The sequence below is a fragment of the Juglans microcarpa x Juglans regia genome, chromosome 3D (genome assembly GCF_004785595.1).
Source record: "Juglans microcarpa x Juglans regia isolate MS1-56 chromosome 3D, Jm3101_v1.0, whole genome shotgun sequence".
NCBI lineage: Eukaryota > Viridiplantae > Streptophyta > Magnoliopsida > Fagales > Juglandaceae > Juglans > Juglans microcarpa x Juglans regia.
In genome coordinates this window covers 35,743,761-35,762,952 of record NC_054598.1, presented here as the reverse complement: position 1 = coordinate 35,762,952, position 19,192 = coordinate 35,743,761, and the positions used below count along the sequence as shown (strand labels likewise).

Below are 19,192 nucleotides of genomic sequence, written 5' to 3'. Positions count from 1 at the left end.
ACGTGTACTACAAAGGTTTGAAATGCAAAACTGTGCACCTGGTGATGTACCCATCATAAAAGGAGATAAATTTAATAAAACTCAATGTCCCAGAAATGAGCTCGAAAGGGAATCTGTAAAGAACATACCATATGCTAGTGCTGTGGGGAGTTTGATGTATGCTCAAGTTTGCACTAGACCAGATATTGCCTATGCAGTTAGTGTTCTTAGTAGGTTTCAGTCGAATCCAGGGCAAGAGCATTGGAAAGCAGCCAAGAAAGTTATGAGATACTTGAAGAAAACTGAAGGTTACATGCTCACTTTCCAGCGTTCAAATCACCTTGAGGTGGTAGGCTACTCTGATTCTGATTTTGCTAGATGTCAAGATGATTTGAAATCGACCTCATGTTATGTTTTTATGCTAGCTGGGGGTGCTATTTCTTGGAAGAGTGTTAAGCAAACTTTGGTGGCATCTTCTACTATGCAAGCATAATTTGTGGCGTGTAATAGAGCTACTATCCAAGCTGTTTGGCTAAAGAACTTTATTTCAAAACTGAAAGTTGTTGATTCCATCTCAAGGCCAATTACTATTTATTATGATAATAGTGCAGCGGTGTTCTTTTCAAAGAATAATAAAAGTTCAAGTGGATCCAAGCACATTGACATCAAGTATTTGGTGGTCAGAGATAGAGTGAAGGAAGGGCAGACAAAAATAGAGCATATTAATACAGAGGAAATGATTGTAGATCATTTGACTAAAGGACTCGCTCCTAAAGTGTTCAAAACACATGTTACTAATATGGGTATTGTGGAAACTTTTGATGTTTTTGGTTAGTGGGAGTTACTTATGTAATAAGAACTATGTTTTGGCTTGATCCCTTCCTAGGGTATGTAGGCAACCCATTTGTTTTAGAGTGTAGCCCCTTTATAATAATAAATAAATCTCTCCTATTCATAAACTATATATATATATATATATTTTGAGCATGCATTTGGCTTATGTCTTTTATTATGATATTATTATGATCTCGAGATATATGGATAAAAGACATAAGATGAATCTCCTTTAGAGACATGTGGCTTCATTTTGAAGCATTATGAGGACTGATATGAATTAGCACAGCTTTTGATCACATTGGTGCTAAGTTCATACTACATACTTACACATTGGTCGGAGGATGGGGATCCATGTCGATAAGGTTATTAGCATTTGTAGCTGTGGAGTGGTCTTACATCGTTTAAGTGGTGTAACGATTTCTATGTTCAATGTTGATATTCTTGTTGGACCGGATCGTGTTTTCTAAGGTGCTATCATTTGAGCTATATATTTGTGTGGCCACCTATGTTGTCTAACCCGAGAGTCATTTTCAAACAAGTTTTTATTTTATAGCAATCAATATTTTTCCAAGTGGGAGAATGTTATAATAATTTTAAATATGGGCTTCGTTTGATTGCATGTTTTATAAAACGGGTTAGCCATATATATATATATAGCTCACAATGGTATTTTGTTTTAACCCATTAAGTTGAGTGATCATTTGAGGCTTATTGCACCTTAATAATATAGGATTATATCCTATTTATATTGTGGTAAAATTATGTATGTAGGCCTGGAAACTCAAGGGTCTTTATTATGGAATTCTTATAGACTCATTTGAATTTGAGTCCTTAATAGGAGGATTCCATAAGTTTTCTTTTATAAGAGGCTAGGTCCCTCCTCCTCTCCATATGTCCATTGACTTGCCCCATTGATAGTTGATATTTTTGTGAGGAGCAAGGAGGGGAAGATCGGTCTATCTGCATTCTCCAAATATGGCTTCCGTAGGTACATTCTCACCATTTTCGTATTCTATATTGCTATTCAAATTCTAGTTTCTAGCATGTATTTTCGTATTTTTACAGTATCGTCCAGTTGACGGGACGTCTGTGATGGATGTGGAGGACTCGTGCAAAATAGAGCAAATGTCTCTGATCACATCGTGGCCAGGAAATTGACTCAAATATTTCCTGTACAGACCTGCGCAATGTATTCTTATCTGGTTTTGAGGTTCGATGGGTCATTCCCGGAGACGGTGAGAATCGGATCCGAGCTAGAATATTCATGTTCAAATTAATTAGATCATATTTTACATATCGTGATTATTTTGATTTAGCATATTTCTTTATGTTCTGAATTCTTGGATTTTTCGCTGTCACAAATATTTGATCAGACAAACATATTAATATGATTTCGCCGAGTATATATCTTATGACAGATTCTCATTAATTAATTAGAACTATTAATGGCATGCATGTACCCGATCGATGAAATATTTACCCATCTAGCTAATTGGATATATTAATTTATAGTTGTTAACTTGTTTAGCATTATTAAAATTAATGTAATATTCATGACCTGATTTTCAATTGAAGTTTCCAGACGCTAATTAGATTTATATTTTCTGTCTATCTTTTTTTGTTTTGTTTTTTTTTTGGGTCAAACGAGCTGCAGACTTATCTCTCCCGGCATATATAGGTATGTTTTCTATATCAGAAACTGGAATATATATATATATACACACACACACACACACACACACACACACACACGCGCGCACGCGCGCACACACTAATACGACTAGTGCTGGCTTATTATATGACTAGATTTTTTTTTCTTTGTCAAGCATGCATGGCGTCTGATCAAGAAAATTGTTGTTATTCAATCTTATTACAGCGAGCTCTGACTCTTCAGATTGTTTATGTCGCAATATTCTTGCCAAATTAATTAATTGATATTTATCTTTCTTCTTAATTAATAGCTACTCTAATTCCTCAAGTTGGATGGTCGCTCTTCGGTAAGACTTTGATCTCTCCTTTATATTCTTTAATTTTTTTAACAGATCATAATTCCTTTAGTTACGAGACAAGAAAATAGTTTAAAACGTAAGTGCAGAGAAAATATTGAATAATAAGCATGCAGTTAGCTAGTTGTGAATTGAAACAATATTTTCAACTAAAACAAAACGTGTTTTCTCAGTTTTTTTTTTTTTACTCACAATTGTTTTTGGTTTTTTTGCATATAGCACTCTGGCATGTACTCCTAACTGTATTAGGCACTCCATTTGTTGTTGTGTTTTTTTATATATAAATGGCGAAGGAGACATTTGTCAATGTATGATGCCATTGAAGAATTCCTTCAAAAGCACAATAACCTTATGACAATAAGATATTCTTTCTTGGAAATTAAGAAGATGACAAAGAATTTTAAGGAAAAATTGGGTCAAGGAGGCTATGGCACAGTATTTAAAGGAACTCTTAGAAGCGGACGTCATGTAGCTGTAAAAATGCTAGGCAAGTCCAAAGCAAACGGACAAGAATTTACCAATGAAGTGGCAACCATTGGAAGGATTCATCATATTAATGTAGTTCAACTAATTGGTTTTTGCTTTCATGGATCAAAGCGTGCTCTTGTATACAAGTTCATGCCACATGGGTCTCTAAACAATTACATCTTTTCCTTGGAAGAAAGTGTCCTCCTAAGCTGTGAGAAAACATATAATATTGCTCTAGGGGAGGCTCGTGGAATTGAATATTTACATCAAGGATGTGACATGCAAATTGTTCATTTCGACATCAAACCTCACAACATCCTTCTTGACAAGAACTTTATCCCTAAGGTTTCTGACTTTGCCTTAGCAAAATTGTACCCAATAGAAAACAATACTATTTCTTTGACCACTGCAAGAGGGACATTGGGATATATGGCTCCTGAGTTGTTCTACAAAAATATTGGAGGTATTTCATACAAGGCCGATGTTTATAGTTTTGGAATGCTCTTGATGGAAATGGTGGGTAAAAGAAAGAACATAAATGCGTTTGCAGAACATTCAAGCCAGATTTACTTTTCTACATGGGTGTATGATCAATTCAACGATGGGAAAGATATTGATCAAATGGAACGTGTCACTGAAGAGGAAAAAGAGATAGTTAAGAAGATGATCATTGTTGCATTATGTTGTATACAAATGAATCCTTGGAATCGTCCTTCTATGAGCAGAGTTGTAGAAATGCTTGAAGGAGAAGCTGAACAATTACAGATACCTCCCAAGGTTAACAAAAGAAAATATCTGGTGTTGGAACCAATGTGGTCACCACTGCTTTCGTTTGATTGAATTGAAAATATTACAAGATGTCTTCTTCTAATATATACAAAAAGTTAAGATAGACTGAATCTGTACAATGTGTTGGGAAAATAAATTAATAGAGGACAGCTATCTATTTCCTATGATCTGCATATCAGACTCCAAATGAAGCAAGCGGCTCCTCTAGTTTTCTTGTAAGTCAGGGGCTTGTCATTCCAAATAGAGCAAAGTCAAAACTGCATATAGGGAATAACAACATGCAGCTTTGATCCACAATTTACGCCTCCTAATTTTCTTCTAGCTGTCTCAATACTCCCCTCAAGATGGAGAAGCTATAGAGTGGATTCCCATCTTGTTTAGTAAATGATGAAACTGTCTAGATCCGATTGCCTTGGTTAAAATATCAGCAACTTGTAAATTTGTAGAAATGTGAAATGGTTTCAATAAACCTTCTTGAATCCTTTCCTGAACCATGTGGCAATCAATCTCAATATGCTTCGTTCTTTCATGATAAACTGGATTTGATGCAATATGGATGGCAGCTTGATTGTCGCAAAATAATTGAACAGGTTGGTTGAGAGTTACACCGAGGTCTTGTAACAGGCTCCGAAACCAAACCAATTCACATGTGGTAGATGCCATCGAGCGATATTCGGCTTCTGCTGATGATCGAGATACTGTTATTTGTTTCTTTGATTTCCAAGAGACCAAAGCATCTCCCAGAAAAATGCAAAATCCAGTGATTGATCTTCTTGTCTTTGAGCATGCTCCCCAGTCGGCATCACAGAAAGCTACTAACTGCAGTGGTTTGTTAGCTGGGTAAAATAAACCTTGTGATGGAGATCCTTTTATGTATCTTACAACTCTAAGGGCTGCCTTCCAGTGAGCCACTTTCGATTGGTTTAGAAATTGACTCAAGACTTGCACAGAGTAAGAAATATCTGGGCGTGTGATCGTTAAATATAGCAATCGGCCAATTAATCTTCTGTACTCTTTTGGATCAGCAAGTTCGGGTCCTTCCTCCTCCTTAAGCTTCAAATTTTGTTGCATTGGAAATTGAACGGATTTTGCTCCAATTAACCCACAATCTTGTAAGATTTCTAATGCATATTTTCTTTGGCATATAGAAATCCCTTTTGAACAGCGGGCTATCTCTCTCCCTAGAAAAAATTTCAACTTCCCAAGGTCTTTCAATTTGAAATGTTTTTCAAGATACTCTTTCAAGTGTTGAATCTTGGTCTCATTGTCTCCTCCTATCACCATGTCATCAACATAAACAATCATGACAGTGAAAGATGTATTTGTCCTTTTGAAGAACAGTGAGTAGTTGGCTTTGGATTGTGTGAACCCAATTTTGGTGATGACCGAAGTTAACTTGTGATTCCATTGCCTTGAAGCTTGTTTCAAACCATAGAGGGACTTTTTCAGCTTGCATACACGATTCTCCCCCTTTCTACCATATCCCGGTGGTAATGACATGTAGACTTCTTCTTCCAAATCACCATAAAGGAAAGCATTATTGATGTCTAGATGGTAGAGGGACCAACCTTTAGAGGCAGCAGTGGCCAAGAGGCAGCGGACAGTAAGCATTTTTGCTACCGGGGAAAAAGTCTCGAAATAATCCTCCCCTTCTTTCTGTGTATATCCCTTTGCTACGAGGCATGCCTTGTGTCTCTCAATGGTTCCATCTGCTTTGTATTTTGTTTTGAACACCCATTTGCATCCCACAACCCTTTTTCCTCTCGACAGTGTAGTCAACTCCCAAGTGTCATTTTCTTTAAGGGCTCTGAGTTGATTTTGCATAGCCATTCGCCAATGAGAATGCTGGCTAGCTGTGGCAAATGAGGTGGGCTAGGGTTCCATGGTGATGGCTAAGCTGAAGCTACGGTGAGCCGGGGACATGTTATCATAATTGAGGACAGAGGAAAGGGAATGAGATTTACCGTCATCTATTTGCTGTACAACAGGAGAACCATGTGGCATTGCTAGAGAGGTAACAAGTCGGCAATGGAAATCCTAGAGATAGCCAGGTTGCCTTATTTGTCGAGTGGATCTTCTCAGCTCAGGGTCAATGAGTGTTGGTGTAGGTAAGTGTAGCTCTGGCTGGGATGTGTCACTAGGATGGGAATGCTCAGCGAGTGGGTAAGTTTCAATAGTGGTGTCGTGGCTAGTTTGAGCAGGTGCTGCTGGTGGAGACTCAAAATATTCTGAGATGGGGTTTGGTATTACGGCCAGGTCATCAAGTCTTGAGAGATGAGGTGTTTGTAAAAGTGAGGGTAGCTGATTTGTGTTTAGGAAGGGAAATGTGGTTTCATAGAAGATTACATCACGACTAATGAAGATTTCTTGAGTCTTCAAGTCAAAGAGTTTGTAACCTTTAATGCCATTAGGGTATCCTATGAACAAGCATCTACGTGCTCTTGGATCAAACTTGGATCGGTGTGGATTGAGATTTGATGCATAGCATAGACATCCTAGAGTCTTTAGGTGAGAATATGAAGGGATTTTAGAAAAAATGATTTGATATGGGGATCGGTTTTGGAGGTTTGGAGAAGGGATTTGATTTATTAAATACGCTGCTATGACAACGCATTCTCCCTAGAATTTTAAGGGTAAATTGGCTTGAAATCTGAGAGCTCTTGCTACATTCAACAAGTGTAGGTGTTTTCTTTCAACGATGGAGTTTTGTTGGGGAGTATAGATGCAACTTTGTTGGTGAACAACCCCTTTTGAAGCAAACAATTCGGTCATTTGAAATTCTTTTCCTTGATCAGACCTTATTCCTTTAATCTTACATCGAAATTGATTTTCAACAAGATTGAAGAAACTTTGTATGATTTGTCTTGTTTGTCCTTTAGAACGCATGAGGTAAATCCATGTCATTCTACTGTGATCATCAACTATTGTTACAAAATAATGAGCACCGTTGAGTGAACTAACGGAGAAAGGGCCCCAAATATCCATGTGTATTAGATCAAAAGGTGCATCGACAAATTTTTGACTCTTTGGAAAAGACAACCGGGTTTGTTTTGCCATATGACAAGTTTCACATTGATGCTTGTCAACAAAAGGAGGGATATTAGGCTCTATACTATGTAATAAATTGAGGCGTTGATCGGAAGGGTGTCCCAAATGTAAATGCCACAATTCTGGTGTCAAAACAGAGGAAGAGTTGGCCAAGGGTTGGTGAGATGGTAGCTTGTCCCCGAGCTGATTATTCTCCAAAAGATAGAGCCCTTGTTTTTCTCTAGCAATTCCAATCGTCCTCCAAGTGTCCAGCTCCTGAATAAAGCATTGTTTAGCCAAGAAAATGAAACAAGTGTTTAGGTCTCGACTAATCTGACTTGTAGAAATGAGATTGTAATGGAAGTTAGGTACGTATAGGACATTCTTTAAAATGAGAGCAGATGAAATGATGACAGTCCCTATATGTGAAACTGGTACCGTAGTGCCATTGGGTAGATTAACCGAGACATTTTCCAAAGACTTTTTCTGTGTGAGGAGCTCAAGAGATCCTGTGATGTGATCAGTTGCCCCACTATCAAGAATCCATGCACTTCTATTGGTGATGTTGTTTGTGTAGCTCAAAGAATGTTTCAAGGAAATAGATGAAGCAGCAAGAAGCTTACCGCTATGTTTTGGTATATTTATACCTTGATTTTCTGAGTTGCTGCTAGATGGAGTGGAATTTTGGCACTACAAAAAGGCTATGAGCTGCTGTATCTGGTCTGGTGAGATGTTTAGATTTGTCACCCCCAAGCCTTCATCTGAGGATGCATTGTTGGCCATCTTCTGCTGGTTTCCACCTCCAGTTCTTGGCTTATACAGTTTGTGGTTTGGAGGGTATCCGTAGATTTCTCAACAAGTTTCCACGGTATGATTTGTTCTCCCACATTTCGTGCATGGTGCTTGCTCCTTAGGACCCGATCCTTTGTAGTTTCCTTTTGTTTGCTTGGAATTTCCCTTCTGGTTCTGAGGTCTGCCACTGTTGACTGCCATTGCTGCAGATTCCAAAACATTTTGGACTGGGTTAGTAAGTTCATGATTTGCCTCTCCTTGTAGGACAAGATTGAACACCTCATCTAGTGAGGGCAGCGGGTCCTTCAACAGAATCTGGTTTTTTAAGTTTGCGTGAGTGTCATCCAATCCCATAAGGAATTGCATAATCTGTCTTCTCTCAAGCCTTTTGTTCAGCACGGAAATAGCCCCACAATCCATTGCTGAGCATTTGAAAGGTTCTTCATACCTCATTATCTCTTCCCAGATGTATTTCAACTTTGAAAAATAGACACTTGCTGGATGTTTTTCTTGTTTAGTTGTTGATAGCTGCTGTTCAAGCATGAAAATTCTGTTATTGCTTGACCTTGCAATCCTTTTCTTGAGCTCATACCATACTGTTGATGCCGAGTCTGACCACATGATGTATCCACCAATTTCATGTGAGAGACTGTTGATGATCCAAGATAGGATCATATGGTTGCATCTCTGCCACTGTGGGTATTTGGCATCTGTATCAGCAGGCCTTTTGATGGTGCCATTGATGAAGCCTAATTTATTTTTGGCTGAGAGAGCGACATACATAGCTCTACTCCAAGCATGATAATTATGAGGGGTTAATGGTTGTGAGACTAAAACAAGTCCAGGACTCTCCCCATGATGTAGGAAATAGGAATTGAAAAATTCATCTTCAGGTTGGTGAGGTTCAGCCATAATGAGGGTGGGTAAGAGGAAGTTTTTTTTTTTTGAGATGAAGATGAGATGTCAGGATCTTTAGAATAGAGAGATTCAAAGCTCTTGCTCTGATACCATAACAAAAGAAAATATCTGGTGTTGGAACCAATGTGGTCACCATTGCTTTCGTTTGATTGAATTGAAAATATTACAAGATGTCTTCTTCTAATATATACAAAAAGTTAAGATAGACTGAATCTATACAATGTGTTGGGAAAATAAATTAATAGAGGACAACTATCTATTTCCTATGATCTGCATATCAGACTCCAAATGAAGCAAGCAGCTCCTCTAGTTTTCTTGTAAGTCAGGGGCTTGTCATTCCAAATAGAGCAAAGTCAAAACTGCATATAGAGAACAACAATATGCAGCTTTGATCCACAATTTACGCCTCCTAATTTTCTTCTAGCTGTCTCAATAAAGGCTCCCCTTTCATCGCTAGAGAGAGTGATAACAGAATGTGAAGATCATATTTCAAGTCAAACTTGAACATCAACTTCATGAAGAAAAAGCTAGCATCCAAATTTTAATGCGGACACAGGCATCTGTTTTCTCCTATTTGGTAGAATATAGTAGATATATATACTTCCTATTATAACCGTAAATGATTATGACCTTTTTCATATTTAACCAGTAAGTTTCACTTTATAAAGAAAAAGCTATCCTTCAAGAATTTGTATCTGACCTTTTAATTGTTCCAGTTTGGTATATATATTTGATTGGACTATATAATTGGCACTCAACAACTTTTTAACCAGTAAGGAAACTGTTTTTTAAATGAAATAATAGTGAATCGTTATTCTTTGATCGGTAACTAGCCAAGTCTTAAATTTGAATGGCCAAGTTAATTTCATTTTAGTGGCTAGCTAGCTAGCATTGCAATGTCTCTAAAATTAAGCAAGGTGATCTCATCGTGCGTTTGGCTGTAACTATAAAACCTGAATGTGCTTTCTATCCAGTATTCTTTCCTTGCTCTAATGGCAACACCAAAAGTATTACTATTGGCTTCGATACTTTTTTGATATAAAACTGATGTTTATAGCATTTGAATGCTATTGATCATGGAAATGGTGGGCAAAAGAAACAACTTAAATACTTTCATGCCTAGGTGCATGTAATGTCAGTTCAATGATGGAAAAGATAGTGCTGAAACTTAATTTGCCAAAGAAAATGGCTACAAATTAAGATGATGATGATCATTGTCTTATTATATGGTATATACACAGATCATCATCATTATCATCATAATAATCATTCTTCAATGAAAAAAGTTGTAAAAATGCTTGAAGAAGAATCAGCTAGCTATTTGAACAGTTTGAAACACCTGCTTGCATGAGATTATGTGTGAATACTTGAGATTGTGGATGCTGTTCAATAGCAGTGTTTATGAGTCTAGTCCTGATTTTTTACAATAATACTTGAATCAAGGATGGACACCACATTTGATGAAGATCTTTTCTTTACCACTCTATTGCAAAGTGGTGAACAAGGGAGATCCAATACCATAATGACTAGTAGCCATGATAATGTTGGATTCCAAGCAACACTATTGGAAGGTGAAAAAAGGCTACCTAGTAAGAAAACACAACGAGGTGTGTCTTTCACCATAGAGGAGGACAATCTCCTCGTGTCAGTTTGGCTCAATATTAGCATGGATGCTATTCAGGGGACGGATAAAAAATATTCTCAAATGTGGGAGAAAATTAGCAATTATTACAATGAGCATAAAAATACTAGCATGGCAAATCGTTCTTGGGGGTTATTGACCAATCGATGGTCGGTGATCCAAAAATGCACAAATAAATTTTGTCCTGGTGTGGCTCAAGTAGAATCTTTGCATTCAAGTGGTGCGACAGAACAAGACAAGGTATGTGTTTCTAACTAAATTTCATTCTAAATTTTCTTGCTAAAATCCTATTCTCACATTCTTGTTTGATTCGCATATTTAGATTGAAAGAGCTAAAATCATGTATAGAGAGACTGAGAAGGCCACACACAACATGGAACATTACTGGTGTCTATTGAGACATCAACCAAAATGGCAACAATACGTGTCCATGTTGTCTACAAGAAGGAAACCACATGGGAAACGCCCTGCTATGGCAGAGTCAACTCCACTAGGAGACGACGCGATAGATGACAACGTAGAGGTCATTTTTTAGAGACCTCTAGGCAAGAAGACTGAGAAAGAAAGGGAGAGAAAAATGAAGGCAGCAGAATCTTACGATTCAGAATTTGTTGAGGCCTTAAATTGCATGACAAATGATAGAGCTGTCTTCATGTCTGAAAGAAGACAAGTGACCAGTAAATTGGATGCTGATAGGGCTCAATTACTAGCAGAGAAAAAGAGGAGAAATAATATGGAGAATAGGAAGATCGATATGGAAATAATGAAGATGGATCTTGCTGGTATGAATGGAATGCAACGAGAATATTTCTTGAATCTTCAAAAAGAGGTTTTTGAGAAATCTAGGAAGCGATTTTCATCTCCATCTCTATCTTCATCTTTTGAAGATGTGTAGCCTTTTGTTGGTGTAATGTTTTGGGGTTGTTTTGTATATTGTGGTTGTATTTGTTTTAGGGTTGTAGCCCATGATTATTTTGTGGCTTTTTATTATTTTGGATCACAAATATGAGTGTTTGAGAATGTTGGCAGCAACTAGGATGGCAGCCTTTAGGATGTTCATAGTTTTATAGGTTGGTTACCACCCTATTCATTACTCTCATTTTGCATTAGTTGTTATCAAAGCCTTGTATAGCTTTCAAATGATGGTAGCCAAGCATACTGGCAAAAACCATTTGTGAGCATCCTGTTTGTGAGATTTGTTTGCAACCTGTTTGTGAGCATAATCTTCTTTACATTGACTGATGATGTTTGTGAGAATTGGCTTGGTTGCATTAAAAATCAATGGAATTGTTTTGATAATATTGATATCGTGTGATGAAATTTTGTTTCTTGGATTGTGAAAATGAAAATGAATATGATTGTTGAAAATTATAAGAGGTTATGAAAATAGAATTAATTATAAAATAAAAATTAATTATAAAAATATAAAAAAAAATAATAATATTTTATTATTATAGAGAGTGATGACTAATCCAATGTAGACTTTAAGTTTTGAATTATTAGCTAAAAGTGAAAAACTTACATATTAGTCAAAATTTGAAAGAAAAAAATAGTCAATCCAATGTCAATGCTCATGCATGTCAATAATTTGCCCCGTCTTCCACTCAAATTAATTGACTCTCGATCGATTCTCCCGTCAACCCAATTACGACATTTGTGGTGAACTTCCTGGGACTCTAGATATATATTGCTTAGCTTTATTGCTCTTTGCACTTGTCTTTAACCCTTAATTTACATACCTACTTACCTGTGGAAAACATACCTGAACATACTTGGCTAGCTTGTTGATATATATAGTCATTAATGTGATTCTTTTCTTTCTTTTTTGCACAACATTCCATTTCTTACAACATCTGGCGGCGATAGGTGAGTTTGAAAAATCTGAATGCAGCCGACTTGGGGATGAATCACGCCCCAACTATCCACTTGGATGTTAAATAAAACGGTTCATTTTATTTTTTGATAAGGTTAGTTGAGCACGCGGGCGGGAAGGGGATTTAAATGAAATGAAAGTGGGATCTGATAGAAGGAAGAGATTTTAATGAAACAATTCATTTTGGGGGTGGTGAAACGATGCGTTTCATTCGACGCATCTTCCTTCTCTTTGCGTCTCTTCTCCGTGTTCGTTCTCTCTCTCTCTCTCTCTCTCTTCATTCTCCTCCATTCTCTTCTCTTCTCCCTATTGATGAAGATCCCGTTGACTATTTTTTGTTTTGAACCCTAATCCAAAGCCGAGGGCCTCTTCTTCTTTTGTTTAACCCTCTTTAAAGCTTCTGAACCCTAACCCTAACCTCCTACAAAACTCTCTTCTTTGTGATTTGTCGTCGAGACCAACGTTTATTTGTTCTCAATCACCGGTCTCTCTCTGATCTGTGTGTGTGTGTGTGTGTGTGTGTGTGTGATTTTCAATAAATTTAGGTTGATTAAGTTTGGGTTGTAGATATGTTTTGATTTTGTTGTTTTCAAAAGTAGTTTTGAATTGAGGTTTTTGATTTGGTATGTAAAACTTAGGTTTTAAATTTCTAATTTTGAGATGAATACTAGATTAAGAAGTTCTACTATCCTAGTAGGTACGAGGAGCTAACCAACCAATTCAAAATACAGAAGAGTCCAACATTATCCATTCCACTGAAAAGCCCAACAACCTCTCTAGCGGATCATCACATGGATAGCTACTGAGATTATTGTATTTTATTCTATTAAGATATAATCTAGTTTAATATATATTTGGATTCTTTCCAATCTTGTAAACATTATATATACTCAATGAAACATATCATCTGGTATCAATCTGAACCAGACTTTCGAACTCTAATTCGAGGTTTGTGTTTCTTATTTACTAAAAAAATTAAAGATTGTTTATCAATTTCTTTTGTCTAGCCATAGTTAAAATGTTAACTGTATCAAGCATAACCTTAAAACAATTTGTTAATGTAGAAGTTGTTGAAGAATTTCTTCAAAACCACCATAACCTTATGGCAATAAGGTACTCTTTCTCAAAAATTAAGAAGGTGACAAAGAATTTGAAGGAAAAATAAAGACATTTGTCAGTAATATTTCACAGTGGGAATATCATTTCCCTTTATTTTAAAGACACTCATGCCCACTGCCTAAATAAAGATACCTAAAGAGATCGGAGGGAGATAATGATGTTCTAAGAGATACATCTCTCCATAATGTTAGTTACAAAGCCAAGATACAACATTTCTGCCAATCGTTGGTATTTTGCTCTTTTTTTTTTTTTTTTTTTTTCTGGTGTATAATACACACCGGCCAAACCAGTAACATTTACAATCATTTACAATTGGATGATGCAAAAAAATTATATAAAAATAAGCTCATAAATTAACGTAGTTTCATATCATTTTTTAAATTTATTTTATAATAAAAATAACTTTACAATTTAATGAAATACATAATTTATGAGATTAGATTATTTTTATGTAATCTATTTGTGAATAATATATTTTACTTTACAAATTACCACTTCATAAATCTAACATATTAACCTCTGAAATACCGAGGACCGCACCAATCTAATAAGTTAATAACTACAAATATTTTGGACGGGAGAAAGACCGATCGAGGACGGGCCAGGACCCCACTGATCCCCTTTCTGGCTTTCCGGTACTGCCTCATTCCTTGCCGACTTCCCTTTTGACAAAACACAGGTTCCTTTTGAAACCTTATTTTATATTGATAGGGTTACTATTATTTTCCTATCATTTTCCTTTTATATTTCCCCTTTTCATAAAATACAAGTTATTTACTTGTATATGAGGAATGGGGTTGTTGAATTATGCTTTGGGACCTCTTATTCAACACTTTTTTCTGTTCTTACAATCTTTCTAATTCTGCATCTAATTCAACAGCATTTTCAGCTTAAAGAAAGTTAATTTATTGGGGGCAATAAGCAAATCAGTACACTCTAAGGGCCTGTTTGAGGTTGTAGCAAGGAGTCTTAAAAAGTACTTTAATAGAATTTTTTTTTGGTAAGTACTGCTTATATGGACTTAAAAGGTTATTTAAAGAAAAAAATTAGATTTTACATATTAAAACACTTTTAATTACAAACAAATTAAAAAATACGTTCAAAAAAACCTTTTTTTTCTCAAATGTGGTTTTCTAAATAATGCAGACATAATTCAAATTTTAAAAAGAATATCAATAGACGAAAATAATCATATAACTTTTAAATAATTATAACTTTTAAACTTTAAAGATATGTTCATAAATTTTTAAAAATTTAAATAAATGACATTTCTACCTTAGAAAGCTTAATTTGTTTCCAAAAAATAAAATATAACATATTTGAAAGTCTTTTAAACATATTGTTACCAAACAATAAATAACTTTTATAGCATAACTTTTAGATAGCAATCCATCAATATAGAAGTAAATACATACTAGAATATAGCTCAGTTACTAGACACATTTGATGAACATAAAGAATAACTACTCATCATCCTCCTGGTATTGCTTAAGGACCTCGGCACAGCCAGACAAGGCCTCCTCCTTCATGAAGCCCATGGCATTGACAAAACGATTGTTGGATGCAATGCCATTGTAGCCAGTGAGGATGACACGGGCACGCTCACGCCCAGGGGATGCTGTTGCACAGTCGTGCTGGGAGCTGCTAACAAGCATAGCATCACAAAGCTGGTCCTCATGGTCCTCAGCCACCAGTATACTATAGGTTCCGGTAGAGTCGGTTGTTCCCTCCTTGCTGTATAAGAGTTGCATTGTATTCCTGTCTTTGCATTCGACCCTAACCTTTGCACCTGCAATGCACACGATCAATAAGAGATCCTTACAAGACTAGAGAAATAAAAGCCCAAAACAAAGATTTTCTCTATCAATATGAGCAATTCAATGCTATTGAGGACATATAAACCCAAGTAGAAGGCAACAACAATATGCTTAAAATAGGTTCAAATAAACGAGAAACGCATTTCCTCTTAAGGTTTTGCCATGTCAGGGATTGACTTGAGTGGTAAGGGTCTTGATCTTGGAGGTATGCTCCATTTTTTTCATTCGGTCAATTGCTGGGTTTTAAAGAATGCTCCCCAGGTCTTAAGGATTGAAAATCCTAAACAATTTCTAGGGGCTACATCTCATCGGTGAAAACCAAAAACTTATCTAAGGAAAATTCTGCAGTTTAATCGCGTATAAAACATAATTGCCGGTCTCTGAGTTACCTTGCAATAAAAAAAAAACAGAAGTTGGTTGGTCTATTTTAAATTCTAAAACCACCAGCGGGAAAATTGGGTACTGCAACTGAATCAGGATGGTTGTAGCCAAAGCACGAAATATAGACCCTTCGTTTTCCAGAACATTCAGTAAAAGAATGTTCTTCCTAAAACTAAAAAAGGAAAAAGAAAAAGAGGCAGAGCTGATAGACAAATCCTTCAAGTTTCTGTGGTTAATTTCTTCTACTTTTGTAAAAAGGAAACAAGTTTGTCACAGACACCACGCAGGGAACCAACAGTTTCTCGTCGAGTAATCTTTACACTTCTTTATATTTTTAAATATTTGGAAGGTGTTGATAAGAACATTATTTTACACACCCTGCACGTTATAAAAGCAGCAGTCAACGTATGCCATAACATATCAATTTCTTCAATGACTAATCAGTATCAGCTTATTGTGGCTTTTAAATACGAAACCTGTCAGATCCAAAACTGCAAACCAAAAAACTCATCTCAGAGACATTAATCTTTCCACCCAAAACCAATAACCTTAACACAAACACTACACTAGCAGTAGTAGTAGCAGCAGCCTCTTAGATCTGCCGAATAAATTCTCAGATCTACTGGAACCCATTCGCAAAAATCGAAAACAAAAAGGGGCAGAAATGAGATGTTACCGGGAATGTAAGTCGTGGCGGAGGTCTCGAAACCGGCGCGGCAGGTGTCGCAGTAGACTTTTCCTCTCACTATGAAGGGGTTTCTGGCCGGGCGGCCGGCGCTAACAATAAGCGCGGGAAGGATCGCACATAGCGCAAAAAGAAACACTTTTGTGGCCATTCTGGCTTCTTCTGTTTTGGGTCGTTCGGATTCGGAGAGATTTGAGAGTGTGGGTGCTGAAGAACCCTAATTGGAGAGGGAGAGCCTTTCAATGGAGGCAAGCTAGATATTGACGGTGGAAATGTTAAAGAGTGTGGAGTGAAGAAAAGCAAAGAATAGATTTTGGGGGCAATCCAGAAACGCGTGAGAGATATCTCTCTGTGTATGCCTACACGAAAACTAATTGAGTTTGATTACTGTTTTCCCGGGTCAAGAAGTCCCACGTTGTAATAAGTGGGTTAAGGGTACATTTTGGCGAGATGGGTTAGAACACGTAGGCGGTTTCAGAGAGTATAATTAAGAGACGGCTGTAGAGAAAAGAACACGGGTAGGGATTGAATGCAGCTGGCGCTGTCGCTGTCGGTGATCACAAGTCACATGGGAGGGTGTTGAGTGGAACTGTGAGGGGTGTTGCAAAAGGAGCAGAGAAATGATTCTTACGAGTGAGAGATGATTCTTAGAGCATTTTGATTGGCTTGGTTAAAGTTTAATGGTAACTAAGGGTGCGTTTGTTATTAAACTCACCTCAACTCATCATTATAATTTTTTTAAATTTTAATACAAAATATAATAAATAATTCAATTTTTTCAAATTTTAAAATAATAATAATATTAAAAAATAATATTCTAACAATATTTTATCATCACAACTCAACTCAACTCAATTCACTTCAACATCCACACACACCCTAAATATTAATCAATATGTGCCAAAAAGTCATTACATTATATTGAACATCTCTATAATATTTTTACTTTTATTATAATGATTTTTAAATTTATAAGTAAACAGTAAATTAATCAAATATTAAAATATTTAATTATCACTTCTCTTAAAAAATATGTAAGTATTTTTTATAATTAAAAATTTTGATTCGATTTATTATTATTAAATATAAAATGTGATAAAAATAAATTAATTGGTTAATATTATTTAAAATATTAATTGTTAAGTTAATTATAAATATTAGAATATTAAGTTAATAAATGTAACCGGTGACCCTACCAGTATGTGCTTATGCTTTTTGTCTACAAATACGACTCTCTAGGAAACACGCCTTCTCTTTTATTAATCTTCTCTGCCTGATCTCTAGCTTGGTTGATGATGGCAAGATCAGGAATGGCCTTCCCTGCTGGACTCAGGGCCCTTATGATGGTTCTTCTTCTCCTAGTGATCCTACTCCCTCATGCTTTCAGTCGGAAGCAGGATACTCGTGATAACATTAACTGTCCTCCTTCCTGTGGCAACATTCTCAACATAAGCAATCCGTTTCGACTAACAAGCGATCCATCAAACTGCGGAGATCAAAGGTACGAGCTCTTATGTGACAAGAACAACCAAACAATGTTAACTTTATTTGGTGGAAAATACTACGTAAAGCAAATCAATTACCATAACCACACGATTCGAGTTGTAGACTCAGGCATTCAGGAGGATAATAACTCCTTCATCCCTCTTTATTCTTCTATTTATTCTCTGAGCCAAGGTTATACCACTTATACCACATATGAAGCAAGGTGGTGGAACGCACGAACGGGACAATACAAATTGATAGACCTATCAATTAATGTCGTGGTTATTGTGAACTGTGAAAAGCCAGTGATGAATTCTTCCTATTTAGATTTGGAAACTACTTCAACTTGCTTGAATAATAATAATAACGATGGATCTGCGTCTTCTTCCAATTCCTCTTTATCATCCCAATATTCCTAAAGGTACTTATATGCTTTACTTGGTGGAGCCTCTGTGATGGTTTTGAGGACTTGTGGAGGATAGAGCAAATGTCTCTGTCTTCGTGGGCAGAATTAGGAAATCGTGTCGACCAAAATATTTCCTGTACAGACCTCCACAATATATTCTTGTATGGTTTTGAGCTTTCATGGTACTGGTTTTATTGTGGAAACTGCACAAGTACTATGTGCTACCAGGATGACGTGAACCGAGGTCACTGCGATAAATTAGGTACCGTTTTGCATGCATCATATCTTTCTTTACTTAATTATTAAATTCTTCACTTTCTCCGATCATACATTATATATATATAGATAATCTGACAGTTTTTTTTTTTTTTTTTGTCTAACCAGGACTCATTGATATAATACTAGGTTTGGCAGCCACAGGTGAGTTTTCTGTCTCAGAGAGATGTTGTAGACAGGCAAAGTGAAACTCTAGAATTGTATGGAATGCGCTAGCTAGGTGATGAAACAATTAGGGGAACAGACATATTGCATATATATCGTGCTTTGACATTAATATTTGATCACTAACTGTCTATATTTGTGTGAGGTGTGAGTGGTAACAGATCTAGGATCTGTATATATGTTATGGAAAAATTTAATTGTAAACAATTTTACGCATTAATATGTGTATCCATTCAATATGATTAGTCAAAAAGTAGATTTTATTAAAAATTGTACTAATTTAAATTTAGAATATGAAGGTAACAATATTAATACATAAATTAGTATGCAAACTTACTTATACGTAACAAAACTCATATGCTATATATGCATCTCTGTAAACGAATTCTATTATATATATATATATATATATATATATATATCCAAAAAGGTTGATCATATTCTATACACATTTCTATAAAAGAAATTCGATTATATCGATCCTGTGACAGTTTTCAGCCTTAGCTAGAGTAGTACTCCAGCGAAAG

General features: G+C 36.1%; 2 protein-coding genes across 3 annotated transcripts; one reads left to right on the top strand and one right to left on the bottom strand.

Moving 5' to 3' along the window:
• The first annotated feature begins 1,886 nt into the window (after positions 1 to 1,886).
• Positions 1,887 to 9,506, top strand: LOC121254721 (rust resistance kinase Lr10-like). 2 transcript variants are annotated; one of them, XM_041154866.1, is made up of 5 exons: positions 1,887 to 2,051; positions 2,471 to 2,494; positions 2,778 to 2,813; positions 3,199 to 4,067; positions 9,255 to 9,506. In XM_041154866.1, exons 4-5 carry the CDS (start codon positions 3,210 to 3,212, stop codon positions 9,318 to 9,320), a joined length of 924 nt encoding a protein of 307 aa, XP_041010800.1. In that variant the 5' UTR covers positions 1,887 to 2,051; positions 2,471 to 2,494; positions 2,778 to 2,813; positions 3,199 to 3,209; the 3' UTR covers positions 9,321 to 9,506. The 2 variants fall into 2 exon arrangements, with proteins under 2 accessions (XP_041010800.1, XP_041010799.1); XM_041154865.1 differs by having other exon boundaries at positions 3,042 to 4,067.
• A 5,290-nt stretch (positions 9,507 to 14,796) lies between these two features.
• LOC121254725 (pollen-specific protein C13-like) lies at positions 14,797 to 16,782 on the bottom strand. The gene is made up of 2 exons (XM_041154868.1): positions 16,325 to 16,782; positions 14,797 to 15,239 (listed from the first exon to the last, which is right to left on the bottom strand). The coding sequence occupies exons 1-2, from the start codon at positions 16,482 to 16,484 to the stop codon at positions 14,914 to 14,916; spliced, it is 486 nt and encodes a 161-aa protein (XP_041010802.1). The 5' UTR covers positions 16,485 to 16,782; the 3' UTR covers positions 14,797 to 14,913.
• Between the last annotated feature and the right edge of the window lie 2,410 nt (positions 16,783 to 19,192).